Source organism: Chiloscyllium punctatum, chromosome 26 (genome assembly GCF_047496795.1).
Source record: "Chiloscyllium punctatum isolate Juve2018m chromosome 26, sChiPun1.3, whole genome shotgun sequence".
NCBI classification, from domain to species: Eukaryota; Metazoa; Chordata; class Chondrichthyes; order Orectolobiformes; family Hemiscylliidae; genus Chiloscyllium; species Chiloscyllium punctatum.
Window position 1 is genome coordinate 70,304,326 of NC_092764.1, and position 16,335 is coordinate 70,320,660.

At 46.1% G+C, this 16,335-nt stretch overlaps 1 protein-coding gene across 3 annotated transcripts in view; it reads left to right on the top strand.

Moving 5' to 3' along the window:
- The window catches only part of calb2a (calbindin 2a), a 322,740-nt gene that overhangs the window by 265,837 nt on the left and 40,568 nt on the right, over positions 1 to 16,335 (top strand). For 2 of the 3 annotated variants that reach the window (XM_072547589.1, XM_072547591.1), the window contains exons 3-5: positions 2,088 to 2,159; positions 2,913 to 2,993; positions 11,541 to 11,597. In XM_072547589.1, coding sequence (XP_072403690.1) covers positions 2,088 to 2,159; positions 2,913 to 2,993; positions 11,541 to 11,597 — 210 coding nt within the window. The remainder of the gene's footprint in view (positions 1 to 2,087; positions 2,160 to 2,912; positions 2,994 to 11,540; positions 11,598 to 16,335) is intronic. The other variant, XM_072547590.1, reaches the window with a different exon arrangement.

A 16,335-nucleotide genomic window follows, 5' to 3' on the forward strand; every position in this document is an offset into this window, starting at 1 on the left:
TCATAGAAATCCCCTACAGTATGGGAACAGGCCCTTCGGCCCAACAAGTCCACACTGACCCTCCGAACAGCATCCCACCCAGACCCATTCCCCTACATTTACCCCTGACTAATGCACCTAGCCTACATATCCCTGAACACTATGGGCAATGTAGCATGACAAGTCCACCCTAACATGCACATTTTTGGACTGTGGGAGGAAACCCACGCAGACACGGGGAGAATGTGCAAACTCCACACAGAGAGTTGCCCGAGGCTGGAATCGAACCCAGATTTCTGGCACTGTGGAGCAGCAGTGCTAACCATTGAGCCACCGTGCTGCCCTGCCTATGCCTCTTGTATGTTTATACATCTCAATTGTGTCCCCTCTCAATCTCATCTGCTTTGAGGAAAACAACCCCAGTGTGTCCAGTCTCTCTTAACAATTGAAATTCTCCAGCCCAGGCAACACCCTGGTACATCTCCTCTGCCCCCTCTCCGGTGCAATTACGTCCAGAATTACAGAACGACACACAACACTCTCACTTTGGTCCTAACCAACGGATTATACAGTTCCAGCATCACCTCCCAGCTCTTCAGCCTTGGTGAACAAAGGCCAGGGGAGAGTGAGCACTGCAGATGCTGGGGAGTCAGAGTCAGAGAGTGTGGTGCTGGTCAGGCAGCATCCGAGGAGCAGCAGAGTCGACGTTTCGAGCATAAGCATCAGGAATGTGGTGGAGGAGGGGAAGGAGGCGGAGAGATAAATAGGAGGGTGGGAGGGGAAGGGAGCTTCCCCTACCCTGACCCACACCCTCCCATTTATCTCTCAGCCCCCTTAATAACAGCGAGTATGCCATTGGCCTTCTTAACCACATTCCACCTGACCTGATACCTTAATGGACTGGTGGGCATGCACACCAAGGTCCCTATAATGCACGGTGCCTCCCAGGGACCACCCGTTCAACGTGTATTCATCCCTTACCTTGGCTTTCCGGCCCAAGTGCACTCATCCGGATTGAATTCCATTCACCGCTGATCAACCCATCAATACCTCCCTCCTGTAATATAGGGCTATGCCCTCATTAGTCAACACCTCACCTCCCCCCAAAACAATAGGTGACTATTTTGTGTGGGTCTCTAAGTAATGGTCTCAACATATTCCTCCGCGGCAGATGTTTGGCTAACTGACCTGCAGTTTCCTGTTTACAGTCTCCCTCCTTTAGACTACAGCATGGAAACAGACCCTTCGGTCCAACCCGTCCGTGCTGACCAGATATCACAACCCAATCTAGTCCCACCTGCCAGCACCCAGCCCATATCCCTCCAAACCCTTCCTATTCATATACCCATCCAGATACCTTTTAAATGTTGTAATTGTACCAGCCTCCACCACATCCTCTGGCAGCTCATTCCATACACGCACCACCCTCTGCGTGAAAAAGTTGCCTCTTAGGTCCCTTTTATATCCTTCCCCTCTCACCCTAAACCTATGCCGTCTAGTTCTGGACTCCCCCACCCCAGGGAAAAGACCTTGCCTATTTACCCTATCCATGCCCCTCATGATTTTATAAACCTCTATAAGGTCGCCCCTCAGCCTCCGACGCTCCAGGGAAAACAGCCCCAGCCTGTTCAGCCTCTCCCTGTGCATTATATCAGCTAGTTTTGTGACCCAGGGGGACCCTTCTAGAATCTGAGGGATTTTGAAAGACTATAGTCAATGTCTGAGTTATCTCTGCAGTCAGTTCTTTTTGAGGGCATAAATTAAATTAGATTCCCTACAGTGTGGAAACAGGCCCTTCGGCCCAACCAACGAGTAACCCACCCAGACCCATTTCCCTCTCACTAATGCACCTAACACCATGGGCAATTTAGCACAGCCTATTCACCTGACCTGCACATTTTTTGGACTGTGGGAGGAAACCGGAGCACCCGGAGGAAACCCACGCAGACACGGGGAGAACGTGCAAACCCCACACAGTCAGTCAACCAAGGCTGTAATCAAACTGGGGATCTGGGGCTGTGAGACTGTAGTGCTAACTATTTGGGACAGCATTTCCATTCACCACCACCATGAAATGTACTGAGTGCGTTTGTTCTGTTTTGCAAAAGCAGGAGATCCAGATGAAAGAATTCATGGAAAAATACGACAAGAACGCAGATGGAAGGATTGAGATTGCAGAGGTGAGTGTGTCCAAGTCATGATTCGGCTGTGTTCTTAACACCCACCTCCACTCTGCTCAAAGCAAGTGGCAATATGAGTGGAAAGATTTCTGCCTTTTCGTTGCCGCGATGGTTCATTAAGAAGGCCCTAACCTTTATTTTCAATCTGCTCTGAGATGGATGGTCTAACCTTGTGGAATTGGCCTTTGGAGGGAAAGATTAGTTAGCCGGGCTCAGCTGGAAGCTGTGAAATATTGCCGAGAGGTGGAATTGGGTATAACAGTGATTCCCCCCACAGTCAAAGAGCCCCTGACTATGAGGCTTGAATCCCCAGTAAAAATGGAGTTTTTCAATATAAAAAAACAGCATCCTACAGGGGGCACTGTTGGGCTTTATAATTGAGCTCTACCTCACAGCAGTGACATAGGTTCCTATCCAACTTCCTGATGAAGGGTTTTTACCCGAAACGTCAATTTTCCTGCTCCTCGGATGCTGCCTGACCTGCTGTGCTTTTCCAGCACCACTCTAATCTTGACTTACATCCAGGTTATCCCATTGGCGGAACCACAACTAAGTTGGACTGAGTGATTCTCAGCCATGGGCACTTCAGCCATTCTTGGGCATGATGCGAGACCAGCCATGTTGGTAGCCATGGTCACTGGGAGGCCGGGGCACTGGTTCCTATATCTGCGGTGGGAGAGGGAGGTTGGGCGGCTGGGGGAGGTCTGTGGGAAGGAGAGACCAGAGGGAAGTAACAACACTATTCTCTTGCAGCTGGCCCAGATACTCCCAACAGAAGAGAACTTCCTCTTATGTTTCCGACAGTGTGTGCGGTCCAGCGCGGAGTTTATGGAGGTATGAGAAATATGGCGAGGGGTGGGGGTTGATATGAGGCTGGAGGGTGAACTACGCTGTGTTTCAGTTTTAACACGTTAGACGTGGAAAAGATTCCCTTCTGTTCAGGGTCACTTTTCAAATGGGATGGGGAATGGGGGTTGCGTCATGACCTTCCAGCTCTCTCAGAACTGCACTGGAGCCCGGAGCGAACATGGTCCCCAAATCTAACGGTGATCTTGAGTGTTAACTAGTGATACTGGGGCATTGTATGCTGAACTGGGGAGCAGGTTTGGAGATCGGACCTTTCCCCACTGTAGCATTGATTGGCGTTCATTGTTGAAATCCAACCTTGTCTTGTAATTCATCTTGACCTCAATCTTCCTCCCCGTGTCTGCATGGGTTTCCTTCAGATGCTCTGGTTTCCTCCCACAGTCCAAAGGTGTGGATTTGCCATGCTAAATTGCCCCGTAGTGTCCAGGGATGTGAAGGTTAAGTAAATTAGCTGTGGGAAATGCAGGATTATTGGGTAGGGGGGGGCGGGGGTGGGTGGGATGCCCTTTGGAGGATCAGTGTTTGCTCGATGGGCTGAATGGCCTGCTTCCACACCTAGGGAGTCTATGAGGCGATTCTGAAAGTAGGAATGTCATCTAGAATTGCCACATGCTCGAACCCGTTGTCTCCTCACAGTCACACAGCAAGCTGACACATATCTGTGTCCCTTCATTGGGTCACAATCTTTAACATAAGAACTAGGAGCAGGAGGAGGCCATCCGGGCTTGGTCCGCTACTCAATAAGCTCAGGGCTGATCTTTTATGGGACTCAGTTCCACTCACCTGCCTGCTCACCAGAACCCTTGAACCCTTTACTGTTCAAAGGTCTATCTTATCCCTGCCTTAAAGCCTTCCAACGAGGTAGCCTCAACTGCTTCACTGCTGCTGATCAGGCCTCTGGGTTCACCCACACCACGTGGTGTAAAATGATACCCTCACCTTCAACACCAGTCTTTTCGTAATGCACATCTCCTGAGAATGGAAAAGCTGAATCGTCCCGCTCCAGTTGGGATTTGTTTTCAAAAAGCTAGATGGTTCCTTTCTGTGGAAGAAGACGTCCCGGACAGGTTGTGCATGTGCCTGCGAATGATCAAGAAACTTCTGGCAACGTGAACGGGCTCCCTTTTTGATGTGGGGCTTGTTTTCTGGCGGGTCTAGCTGACAGAAGACCACAGTGATTACCTCGAGAAACGACCAAGACCATTCTTCAGAGAAGGGGAGGGAAGTCGATAGTTTCTATGTACGCTGCTTCTTGCATTTCTTGGGGGAGGAGAGAATCTGGAAAGAAGGTGGCAACAGAACAGGCTTTCTGCTCACTGCAAGATTAAGGCGGTGTCCTGGGCTCTCGCCAGGGGGCGGCACGGTGGCACAGCGCCAGAGACCCGGGTTCAATTCCCGCCTCAGGCGACTGACTGTGTGGAGTTTGCACATTCTCCCCGTGTCTGCGTGGGTTTCCTCCCACAATTCAAATATGTGCAGGTTAGGTGAATTGGCCATTCTAAATTGCCCATAGTGTTAGGTAAGGGGTAAATGCAGGGGTATGGGTGGGTTGCGCTTCGGCGGGGCAGTGTGGACTTGTTGGACCGAAGGGCCTGTTTCCACACGCTAAGTAATCTAATGGAACTCCAAGACAACAAGCCCCATCAAGTAAGCATTGAAGAGTCCTTACTGGAGCTAGGGTGGTAAAAAATACCTTCTCATATTCCATGCTAAAGTATTCTGAGCAGAAGGCATTTATATACAATTCAGTACAGGCCCTTCGGCCCACCAGACCTGTGCCAATTCTAATCCCACACACAATTTCTATCTATCCGTTCACCTCCCATTCATGTGTCTATCAAGATAATACTTAAACGTTGCTAATGTGCCCACTTCCACCATCTCCACTGGCAGTGCGTCCAGCGACCCATCACCCTCTGGGTGAGAGATTTTCCCCACGCCTCTCCCCCTCTCACCTTCAACTGGTGCCCTCCTGTAGTTGACCTTCCCATCCTGGGGAAAAAGCCTCTGACTGTCCACCCTATCAATGCCTCTCATAATTTTGTAGGCCTCTATCAGGTCGTGCCTCAGCCTCCATCTTTCCAGGGAAAACAATCCGAGTTTATCCAACCTTTCTCATGACGACCCGAACTGCCCGCTATATTCCAAATACGGCCTAACTTCAGATTTGTACAGTTGTAATATGACTTGCCAAGGAGGGGTGTGCAATGTTTAACCACAGGAGCTGATGGTGGACACATGTCAACATTCTCAACAGCTTCCTACCCCTACCATGGTGGCTCAGTGGTTAGCACTACTACCTCCCAGCACTAGGGACCCAGGTTCAATCTCAGCTCAGGGGTGACTGTCTGTGTGGAGTTTGCACATTCCCTAGTGTTTTTCGTAGAATCCCTACAATGTGGAAACAGGCCATTCAACCCAACAAGACCTCACCGACACTCCAAACAGCATCCCACCCACACCCGTTCCCCTATTCTATTACTCTACATTTATCCCTGACTAACCTAACCTACACATCCCTGAACACTACAGGCAACTTAGCATGGCCAGTCCACCCTACCCTGCACATCTTTGGATTGTGGAAGGAAACCAGAGCACCTGGAGGTTAGCACTGCAGCCTCACCAGGGACCTGGGTTCGATTCCAGCCTCGGGCAACTGACTGTGTGGAGTTTGCACATTCTCCCCGTGTCTGTGTGGGTTTCCTCCCACAGTCCAAAGATGTGCATGTTAGGTGAATTGGCCATGCTAAATTGCCCATAGTGTTCAGGAATGTATAGGTTAGGTGCATTAGTCCAGGGGTAAATGTAGAGTAATAGGCTAGGGGAAGTGAGTCACTCTTCAGAGGGTTGGTGTGGACTTGTTGGGCCTAATGGTCTCTTTCCATACTGTGGAGATTTTATCGCAAAGGGAAGTTAATCTCACACCGCCATGAGGTTAACAAGGAGTTGATTGAACTGCCAGACCGGCACCCCTTGCAGTCTCAAACCATTGCCTGGACAACGTGCCTCACGATACTCTCAAGACAGTCTCTAGACTCCCCAGCTTCCTTGGCCTGAAAAAGTTTCCCTCACACAGAAAGGTTACTGGGTCTTCCAGGGAGGTTACTTTATGGAGAAGCAGGAAAAGGAGCAAGGAAAAAAACAGGGACCAGAAGCTAGAGGAGGAGAAAGGATAGTAGAAAATGCAGAGAGAAACAAGAACATGCAATGGACCAGACCAGACCCTCTTAAAATACATGAAGAGAGTTTAGAACCTAACCTTTCCTTAAAGGTAAATATAAGATGCTGTGTTCCTGATGCAATTCAATTGGTCAACCTACCAGATTTGAAGCAAAGCACATTGTTTTCATACACTCTGGTTAAAATACAACAAAGGAAAGAATTGGCTTAGCTATCACTCGACTGGAAAAATTTAACACAATAATAGATTAGTTAGCTGCTAAACTAACTAACTTTTCCAACACATAAACATCCCATAAACATACCCTTGGCAAATTCCGAACTCAGATTGTCTCGTGTGCGACTCCATTAGCCCAGGTGGAAATAGCATCAAGAGAACTCTGAGAGAGTGTAACAGAGAGAGATGCACTATAGCAACAGACCCAGCAACAACCACTACCATTGAGAAACGAAGAAACTAAAAACCCTGGTTCTGTGAGAGCTTGACTCCACCCATTCAGGCTGCTTCTATTGTTCAACCTTCTAAAAAAAACCAAGGCCTCACAAGCTGTTTACATTACAAGTCTTTAGTTCGCATCTCGCTATTTCTGTCTTAAACGTTGCTTTTTTCAAAAAAGGACAAAATGTCCCTCTTTAAAAGTCATAGCATCAATCACAAATGGGACTAGGAAAGGGAGCGAGAAAGTATACGCAGCATGACAGAAAGAGCCATTAAAAAGGAGGATTTGAGAGATGACAAAGGAAGAGAGGGAGCAGAAAAATGAAGGGGAGAAAGAAAGAAGAATGAAGAGGAAGTACCGAAAAGAAAGATGACTTCTCTTCCCTTTTTATTGGTTAAGTTCAAGAAAAAGGGAAAAATTGGGAGAGGAAGTGGATAAAAGGAAAGAAAAGGTGAGAAACCAGAAAAAAAACGAGGGAGTGAATAAAGAGTCGGGCAAAGACTGAGAGAGATAGAATCATGAAGGGAGATGAAGAGTCATGCAGAGATTGTGAGGGAACTAAAATTAAAGGACAGCCAGAAGAAAGTAAATAAAATCCAAATTCTACTCTGAGCTGCTGGTGGAGGAAGATCCACAGAAAATGTTGGTGGGAGAGGTGAATAACAAAAGATTAATTTTCCCATATGACCGCTCCTGATACCTTGAATTTGCCCCCTCCACCAGGGCTGGGCAAGGATTGTTTGAGGTAGTTTGTTGCCAATCCTGCTTTGTCTTTAGTGGTAGACAATGGGTGGGCAATATATTGCATCCATGAGCACTCACACGTAGAGTGGCATGGTGGCTCAGTGATCAGTACTGCTGACTCACAGTACCAGGGACCTGGGTTCGATTCCACTCTCGAGCGACTGCCCGGTGTTCGGTGCTTCGGCTATGCTACATTGCCGATAGTGTCCAGGGATGTGCAGGTTAGGTGGGTTAGCCATGGGTTGCAGGGTTACAGGGATAGGGTCTGGGTGGGATGCTGTTTGGAGGGTTGGTGTGGACTTGATGGGCCAAATGGCCTGCTTCCATACTTCCTGGGATTCTACTATACAGATTTGACATGGAGGCAGAAGCCTAGTTCCAAAAGCCTGGGGAAAGTGAACCTGATTTCAGCATTAGATGAAAGGGAAGGCTGTAGTGAATGTGATTTTTGAATGTTTTCATAGACATACCCGTGTGGTGATGTAGCGGTTTCAATCAAATAGAAGGAAGACATGATAAGGTAATCAACGGCAAGTGTGTCACTAGCACCGAACATTCCCATCATTCATTAGTAACGGGCAATGAGAAAGCCCTGGATCCTGCTGGCCAATAATGAGGCAGAAGTAGATCTTCCTGGCATTGCCCTGTGGCATTCAGCTGGTACAAACAGTGGCAGCAACGCTGACATGACACGGGGCAGCTGTCTGGTGAAGGGCCTAGCAAGGGATCTGGGCTGTCTACTCTGTGCCTGAGCACTCTCACCCCAGAATCCCAGGCTGGGGAATGGGGTTGAGGACTCACTGCAGAGACCTGAACACAGTCTATACGAACACCTCAGTGCTGCACTGTCAGGGAAGCTGTCTGTTCAATGAAATGTTAAGCCAAAACCCAGTCTGCCCCCTCATTGACATTATTCATCTGGGATTCTTCTGGAGTTCTGAGCAACCAGCACCAAAAAACAGATGATCCGATCACTAATCCCATTTCTTTCTGGGATCATGCTGTCTTTAAATTGGCTGTCACATTTCCCACATCATAACAGAAACAACACTTCCAAAGTAGTTCATCGGTTGTAAAGTGCTCTGGGAGATCCTAAGGTTGGGAAGGATGGTATCAGTGTGAGACTGTTCTTTTCTCCACAGTGACTATTATTTACCTCAGACTTTGCTCCACTCCCTGAATATTTGGTGCTATTTCCCAACCCATTCCCCAGTTACTTAGGGAGGGGGGAGCTGATTTTGGAGCTTTTCCCAAAAGGCTGAAGAATTTCAATACTTTAAGTACATTGTGCAAACATATGGATGTACATGGAATAGTGTAGGTTAAATGGGCTTCGGATTGGTATGACAGGTCGGCGCAACATCGAGGGCCGTGCTGTAATGTTCTATGTTCTAATACTCCGTTATTGGGTGGCTCAGTGGCTAGCACTGCTGTCTCACAGTGCAAGGGACATAGGTTCAGTCCCAGGCTTGGGTGGCTGTCTGTATGGTGTTTGTCTGTTCTCCCCGTGTCTGTGTGGGTTTCCTCTGGGTGCTCCAGTTTCCTCCCACAATCCAAAGATATTCAGGTTAGGTGGATTGGTCACGCTAAATTGCCTGTAGTGTCTAGGTTAAATGGGGGATTAACCATGGTAAAACATGGGATTATAGGGCTGTGTCTGGGTGGGATACTCTTCGGAGGGTCAGCGCAGACTTAATGGGCCAAATGGCCTCTTTCTGCACTGCAGGGAGTCTCTGCTTTAAGTTTTCCCTATATCACTAGATTTCACTTTGGGAAAAAGTTTTGCTTTCACCAGCTGCACCTATCCAAATCTGCATTTAACACTTTTGTGACAGAGTCACCCTGGAAATGTTAGTTACGAAATGGCAGACTCCAATAAGTGTAAACTGCACAGATCTCAGTAATGTAGGCTTAGAATACTGGCTGCATCTGGTGAAAATGCTATTCAGGAATACAGGCATTAATAGGACGTCCTTCACGTATATAATGCTGTCTCCTCGGCTGGATAGCAGAGGTCAAACGTTTGAATTTACATCCTGATGCCGATGTACAGAATGGAAGGTTTTTTTTTAGGATAGATCTAAAATGGCCTCATTTTTCAAACACAGAGAGCACTGGCGGCCTCTAGGGGAAGGGGCAGTGATCTTCCAGCACGATGAGGAGCAAGTCTTTTTAAAAAGTCTTAAGATATTGTCTCTTCAAATACCGACCAGATGCTCCATTGAGCGAATGAGGCATTTCTAACCATCTGCTTGGTCCATGGATTCACATGATGCATGACTCTCAGGCCTGTTCTTTTTCATGTGGCATTTACTGTCAGAATTGACACTTAAAATGGCTTCCTTTGTCCTCACAAGCTTGTCAATGTACCCTCAGTGTTACACATGAGACTCAAATTTCCACACTCAACCAATGCAGACAGAAGCCTGCATCCACAGTCCTATATTTTGTGTTCATACTAAGATCAGATGGTCCTACTACAATTTGGAACTACGTTTCTCTTTAAGGGTCAAATCAATGTCTAGCCCAGCCAGAATGAGATTAGATTAGATTCCCTCCAGTGTGGAAACAGGCCCTTGGCCAAACCAGTCCACACCGACCCTCTGAAGAGTAACCCGCTCAGACCCATTTCCCTCTGACCAAATACTACAGGCAATTTAGCATGGCCAATTCACCCTGACCTGCACATCTTTGGACTGTGAGAGGAAACCAGAGCACCCAGAGGAAACCCACGCAGACACGGGGAAAATGTGCAAACTCCACACAGTCGCCCGAGGCTGGAATCGAACCTGGGTCCCTGGTGCTGTGAGGCAGCAGTGCCACCCCCTGGCGAGAGCCCAGGACACTGCCTTAATCTTGCAGTGAGCAGAAAGCCTGTTCTGTTGTCCCCAATCTAGCAAATCATGCTGAGAGTCACGAGTACATCTTCGCTCGTTTACCCATCTCCAGTCAAAGTTTTGCTTCTGCTCCCCTTTTCCGAGCTATTTGCCCCTGTTTTTCGGCTACAGTAACAGCGGCTTTATTATCAGATTACTAACAGCTTGGCTAATGATTGTGGAGATATTACCTCCAATCACAATTTGAAAGTTTGTGCATTTAAATTCAGTTAATGAAATAAATGCAGAATAAAAGCTGATTAAGAACTTGCTGCCCAATGTTTTGACAATGTCATTTAGGGAAAGAAATCTTCCATACTTACCTGGTCTGGCCTACAGACCCACAGTTTGATTAACTCTTAACTGTCCTCTGAATTGTGCCAAGCAAAACCTTGTTTCAGTTGCTAAATTTTTAAAATAAATTTGGATTGCCAGACCTATGCCTTAGATGTGAGATTGCTAGTTGCTCCTCACTAACACTGGGGACTCGTGGAGAGTGTTATGAAGATGTGGGTGTTCTGTACCTTTAAGAGAGTTACCCATCACCAAGTGTTCTCAATGAGGTAACAATGTAACCTTTTGGTTCAATAGCTAGGGTAGCTGGTTGCCTGGAAACAACAAAACAGATTCAAATTAGGCCAATCAGTTTAAATTATACCCCAAAAAATATCAAACTCTAATCAAGTTTGAATTGAATGTATTGACAATCTTAAAAGCCAATGACACGTTCTGATGCTTTGAGGATATAAGACTGAGAAAAATTGAACAGTTGGGAAGAGAACTGCCAAGCTACCAGCATCTGCAGACTGCTCGGAGACTAGCTCTCTTAAAGGTACCTTTACCAATCAGTGACCTGTGAAACAGAAATCCCTAAGAAGAAGAAAAGCAGACCGAGGAAGGTATAAGAGAAGATTCGATATCTGACTGGTTTTGCCGGACTAGTATTGTTGAAGGGAAAGTAAAAGATAGGTTAGAGGAAGGAGTTGTAAATAGTTGTTAGTTAATTATTCTCTGATATACTTTAAGAAATAAAGTTGTCAATTTTTTCTTTAAATAGTTCTTGGCCTCCCGGATTTTCACAGATCACTGCACGGGATGAATCTTTTCTGCGTTGCTGGTTTAAATTAAGCAGGGAGGGGGTCAGAACAAGAGAAAGCCCTCAACATCCGAATGATGGGCCAGTTTGTTTTTGCTGAAATTTTCCATGATTCTGTGGTTAAATATTCTACCAGCACATTAATCCTATTATCCTAAAGTGTCCTTTTTTTTTCCAGACCTGGAGGAAATATGATGCAGACTGTAGTGGATACATTGAAGCAAATGAACTTAAGGTACCTGTAATTTTATATCTGTGCTTTTAAAATGTACAATTGCAGTAAATGTCCAATCACTGAACATATCTTAACTCATAATCAGCTTAAAATAGAAGTATAAAAGATCTTTCTTCTTCAGAAGTTCAAAGTCTGAGTCAGTCAGCAGAAAGAGTATTTGTTAGCGACGAGATCGTGACTTGTTTCTCTCTTACACCTTTTCATGTCCCAGGGAGATCTCGCAATGATCCAGATTCAAAGTCATAGGTTCTCACTTTCAACATCCTGGTGGCAGTTGGGAGCACATTAATCATTGTCTCATTTTCTAATCTAATTGTCATTCCATCGATTTGAGCATGTTTGATTAGAACATGAAATAGTTTTTCTCGTTGGAGGTTCTACCTATAGATGATTATTTTTTCTGCCACTGTGCACAATTAAAGAATATTGGACAAGCAACTCACTGTGACTTCAAAAAAACTGCAAGAATGTATAAGTTCAATTTAATGAATCCATCTGTGCTCTGGACTGTCAACAGGAGCAACTGTCAACTGTCAAATGATCATTAAAAACCCAACTGTAACATCGATGTCTGTCTAACCTGCCATCCCTACCCAGAGTCAGCCAACTGACTCTCAGTTATAGCCTAGCAAGCTCGAAACAAGAGTGAAGTTCTGCAGCACAGCACTGCCCACACACATTCACAAAAGTATTCAGTTTATTTTCAAAAACGGAGTATCACACCTTGTGAAACTGATAAATATGGGAAGTCAAGGACCCCTTCTGACAGCCTAACCAAATGAGGAAAGTGGCAACATTGAAGAAGCAATAAGCTATTGGTATCCAATTGTGAGCTGATCTGATTGCTTGTAAATCTGTGGAGAGTTTGGTGGGGTGGTCTCTGATTGGATAGCTTGGTGAGGTGGTCTCTGATTGGATAGCTTGGTATGGTGGTCTCTGATTAGATCACTCAGTGAGGTGGTCTCTGATTGGATAGCTTGGTGAGATGGTCTCTGATTAGATAGCTCAGTGAGGTGGTCTCTGATTGGATAGCTTGGTGAGATGGTCTCTGATTGGATAGCTTGGCGAGGTGGTCTCACTGTCTCTCACACACACACAGTGTACACTTCTGGTTGCCCAGCTATAGGAAGAATGTTATTAAAGAGGAAAGGGTGCAGCAGAGATGGATGGGGGGTGTTGCTGCCAACAGAGGGTTTGAGCTATAGGGAGAGGCTGAATAGGCTGGCACTGTTTTCCCATAAGCGTCGAAGGCTGAGGGATGAGGTTTTTTAAATCATCTGGGGCATGGATAAGGTTAATAGCCAACGTCACTTCCTAGACATGGGGGAGTCCAGAACTAGAGAGTATTGGTTTAGGGTGAGAGGGGAAAGATTTAAAAGGGACAACCTTTTCACACAGACGGTACTGCATGTATGGAATGAGCTGCCAGAGGAAGTGGCGGAGGCTGGTACAATTACAGCATTTAAAAGACATCAGACAGGTACATGGATAAGAAAGGCTTTGAGGGATATGAGCCAGATACAGGCAAATGTGAATAGTTCAGCTTCAGCATGGTCAGCATGGACTAGTTGGACCGAAAGGCCTGTTTCTGTGCTGTGTGAGTCTAAATCTGACAATGAGGAATTCATGCCAACTGGCATGGGTTCAGAAACAGACAGGCAGCAACATTTACTGCCCGCCGAGGATGATGTGGTGAACTGTGAACTGTGACACTAGTTGAAAGCATCAGACTGTTGGACGAGGTGATAATCCAAGGTTTAAAAGGCAAGTTGATGTTCATCCATAAAACTACGCACTTTAACATCACAGGAGATCAGAATAGACAGGTGGTGCTCTCACTTTGGTGAGATTAAGTCATGCTGACCACTTTATGAAAGAAACCACAACAAGAATTAAAGAAAGAAACGCAGAGGAAAAAAACTGCATTTATATAGCACCTTTCACACCTCACAAAGTCCCAAAACATTTCAGAGAATGCAATGCTTTGGTAGCATTGTCAATGTTCTCACCTAGGAAACATGCCTTAGAAAGGGTGGACGCTGGGAAATTGTTTCCATCAGGCAGGAAGACGAGGACCTGTGGGCACAGCCTTAGAGTTAGAGGGGGTCAATTTAAAATGGAAATGAGGAAACGTTTCTTCAGCCATAGAGTGATGGGCGTGTGGAATTCATTGCCATGGAGCGCAGTGGAGGCTGGGACGTTAGATCTCTTCAAGGCACAGATTGATACATTCTTAATCTCGCAGGGAATTAAGGGATATGGGGAGAGTGCGGGTATGTGGTGTTGAAATGCCCATGATTGAATGGCAGAGTGAACTCGATGGGCTGAATGGCCTTACTTCCACTCTATTTCTTCTGGTCTTCTGGTCTTAAACACAACAGCCAATTTACTGACAGCAGCTCCCACAAACAACAATGAGATACTGAGCAGATCAGCTGTTGTAGCCATGTTGGTTTGGGGACATGTTAGTTGGGTTAAGTGCAATAGCTCAGTTGCTGTCCTACTAAATAGTGCTACATGACTTTTTACATGTGCGAGAAGGCAAATGCAGCCTCAGTTTAACTTCTAACAGACCAGCAAAGAGAACTGAAACACAGAGATCAATCGTACTGTTTCAGAATCCAAGGGTGCTGTGGAAGAGCTGGGCAATTAATTGACTGAACACTCTGAATAAGGACATTACAATGTGTACCAGCAATGTCATTTTGAATGAGGAACAGGACGGCATCAAATGAGAAAGCCCCTTCAAGATCGCTTTGAAGTAAATGAGCGACTTATCTTGCATGTTCTGACGGTTACTCTAATCCGTTGGAAATTGAACTGAGATTGATAAGCAAGTCAGTTTTAAACACTGCAGTATTCTGACACGACATCAGATGATCAGCCACTGGTTAACTGAAGAATCAATGTCAATACAGTCATCTCACCAGCTCGTCAAGAAAAAGTCTCCAGAGAGAAAATGTGCCAAATATTCAGAAAACATCTCAGAGCCATCCCTCCTTTTATTGTAGGAGATAGGTAGTCCTGGATTAACATCATTTTGATTAATGTGGTTTCACCATAACATGGTTTTCACTTTATTCCCTGTGATTCCAATCACACCAACCTGATCCATGAAAGCATGATTCTATTTAAACACTTTAATACCAGAAAGTTAACTTTTAACGTTATTTCTTTATTTTTCTACTAACACTAAGAAGAACAGTAATGATTTTCTTTTAGCTTTGTTTCTCTCTGTTACCCCTTGTATCGGAGATTGTACCGAGGTCCCTTTGTACCTAAGATGGTGCTGTGTGTGGCGACCTTGTACATTTTTCGCCGTCCTCCTGTACTTGAGTACGCATGACGATAAAGCTTAAATCAAATCAAAGCTGACTCCCAGCAGCACGGAGAGTGAACATGTGTCAAACCTCGGTGTTCCTGGACATATTCCTGTTTGTTCAGTGGTTGCCTGCTGAATGTTAAGGCTGGATAGGTTTTTGAAAACTGTCCCCAGAGACACTCAACATTCTCGCCCCCCCACCCCCCCCCCCCCCCATCCTCGATCTTCAGATTCCAGAGCCCCAGCTGACTGGGCTGAAGATCCACAATCTTCCACCTCCAGTTAAACAAACTTGTGTCTGAGGCAAGACACCTTTAAACGTTTCCTTTTCGCATATTTTCATGTCCATTCTATACTGACGTTGCGTACCTGTTTGATGGTCGAGAGGAAGGGAACCTGGACATTTCTGCAGCAGGATACAATCTCGAATGATGTGGTTTCGCCTAACGTTGTGATTTTCAGAAACAAGCCTCTCATGTTAACCAAGGACTACCTCCTACATTGAATGAGATTGAGCTTTAAAACTATCGCAGAAAGCCCTTTTACTCCTATCCAGCTTCTAAAACAGGTCAACACAAAGAACTGCGGATGCTGGAAACCTGAAGCAAAAACAGAGAGTGCTGGAGAAAGGCAGCAGGTCCAGCAGCATCTGAAGAGAGAAAGCAGTGTGAACGTTTTGACACCAATGTCAGAACTGAAGATAGCTGGGAATGGGTGGTGTTTATGCTAATGATGGGGGGGGGGGCCAGGGGGAGGGAACAGGGTCATTAGAGAGAGAGAGAGAGAGAGAGAGAGGAATCGACAAACCAGAGATAGCTGATGATAAGCTGAGAAAGAGCTAATTACTCAGTATGGTACTAACAATTCAAAAAGTTGGATATTCAAAGTGGATAGTTCAAAGAGTTTTTGCCCGAAATGTCGATTTTCCTGCTCCTCAGATGCTGCCTGACCTGCTGTGCTTTTCCAGCGCCACTCTAATCTAGAGTCTGATTTCCAGCATCTGCAGTCCTTGCTTTTGCAGAGTTCAAAGTGTGTTGGCTGTGCAGGGAGCAACCCATACAATACAGGCCCGAGGAATGGGGGAGGGGGGTGGATAACCAACCTGGAAGAAGGTGATCACACTCTGAAATTATCGAACTCCATGTCAAGTACTGTAAGGTACCAAGGTCGAAGATGAGGTGTTCTTCCTCCAGACAGCACTGTGGCTCACTGGAGCACTGCAGCAGGCCTGAGGTAGAAACGTTGGTGTGGGAACATGGTGCTGTGTTGAAGTGACAGGTGAGTGGACTACCGGGGGCATTTTTAAGGACTGAGCATGGGTGTTCGGCAGAGTGGTTGCCCTGTCTGCGTTTTGACTCCCTGTTGGAGAGGAGACTAAGTTGTGAACAGCAGATACACTGGACTAGATTGAGTGAA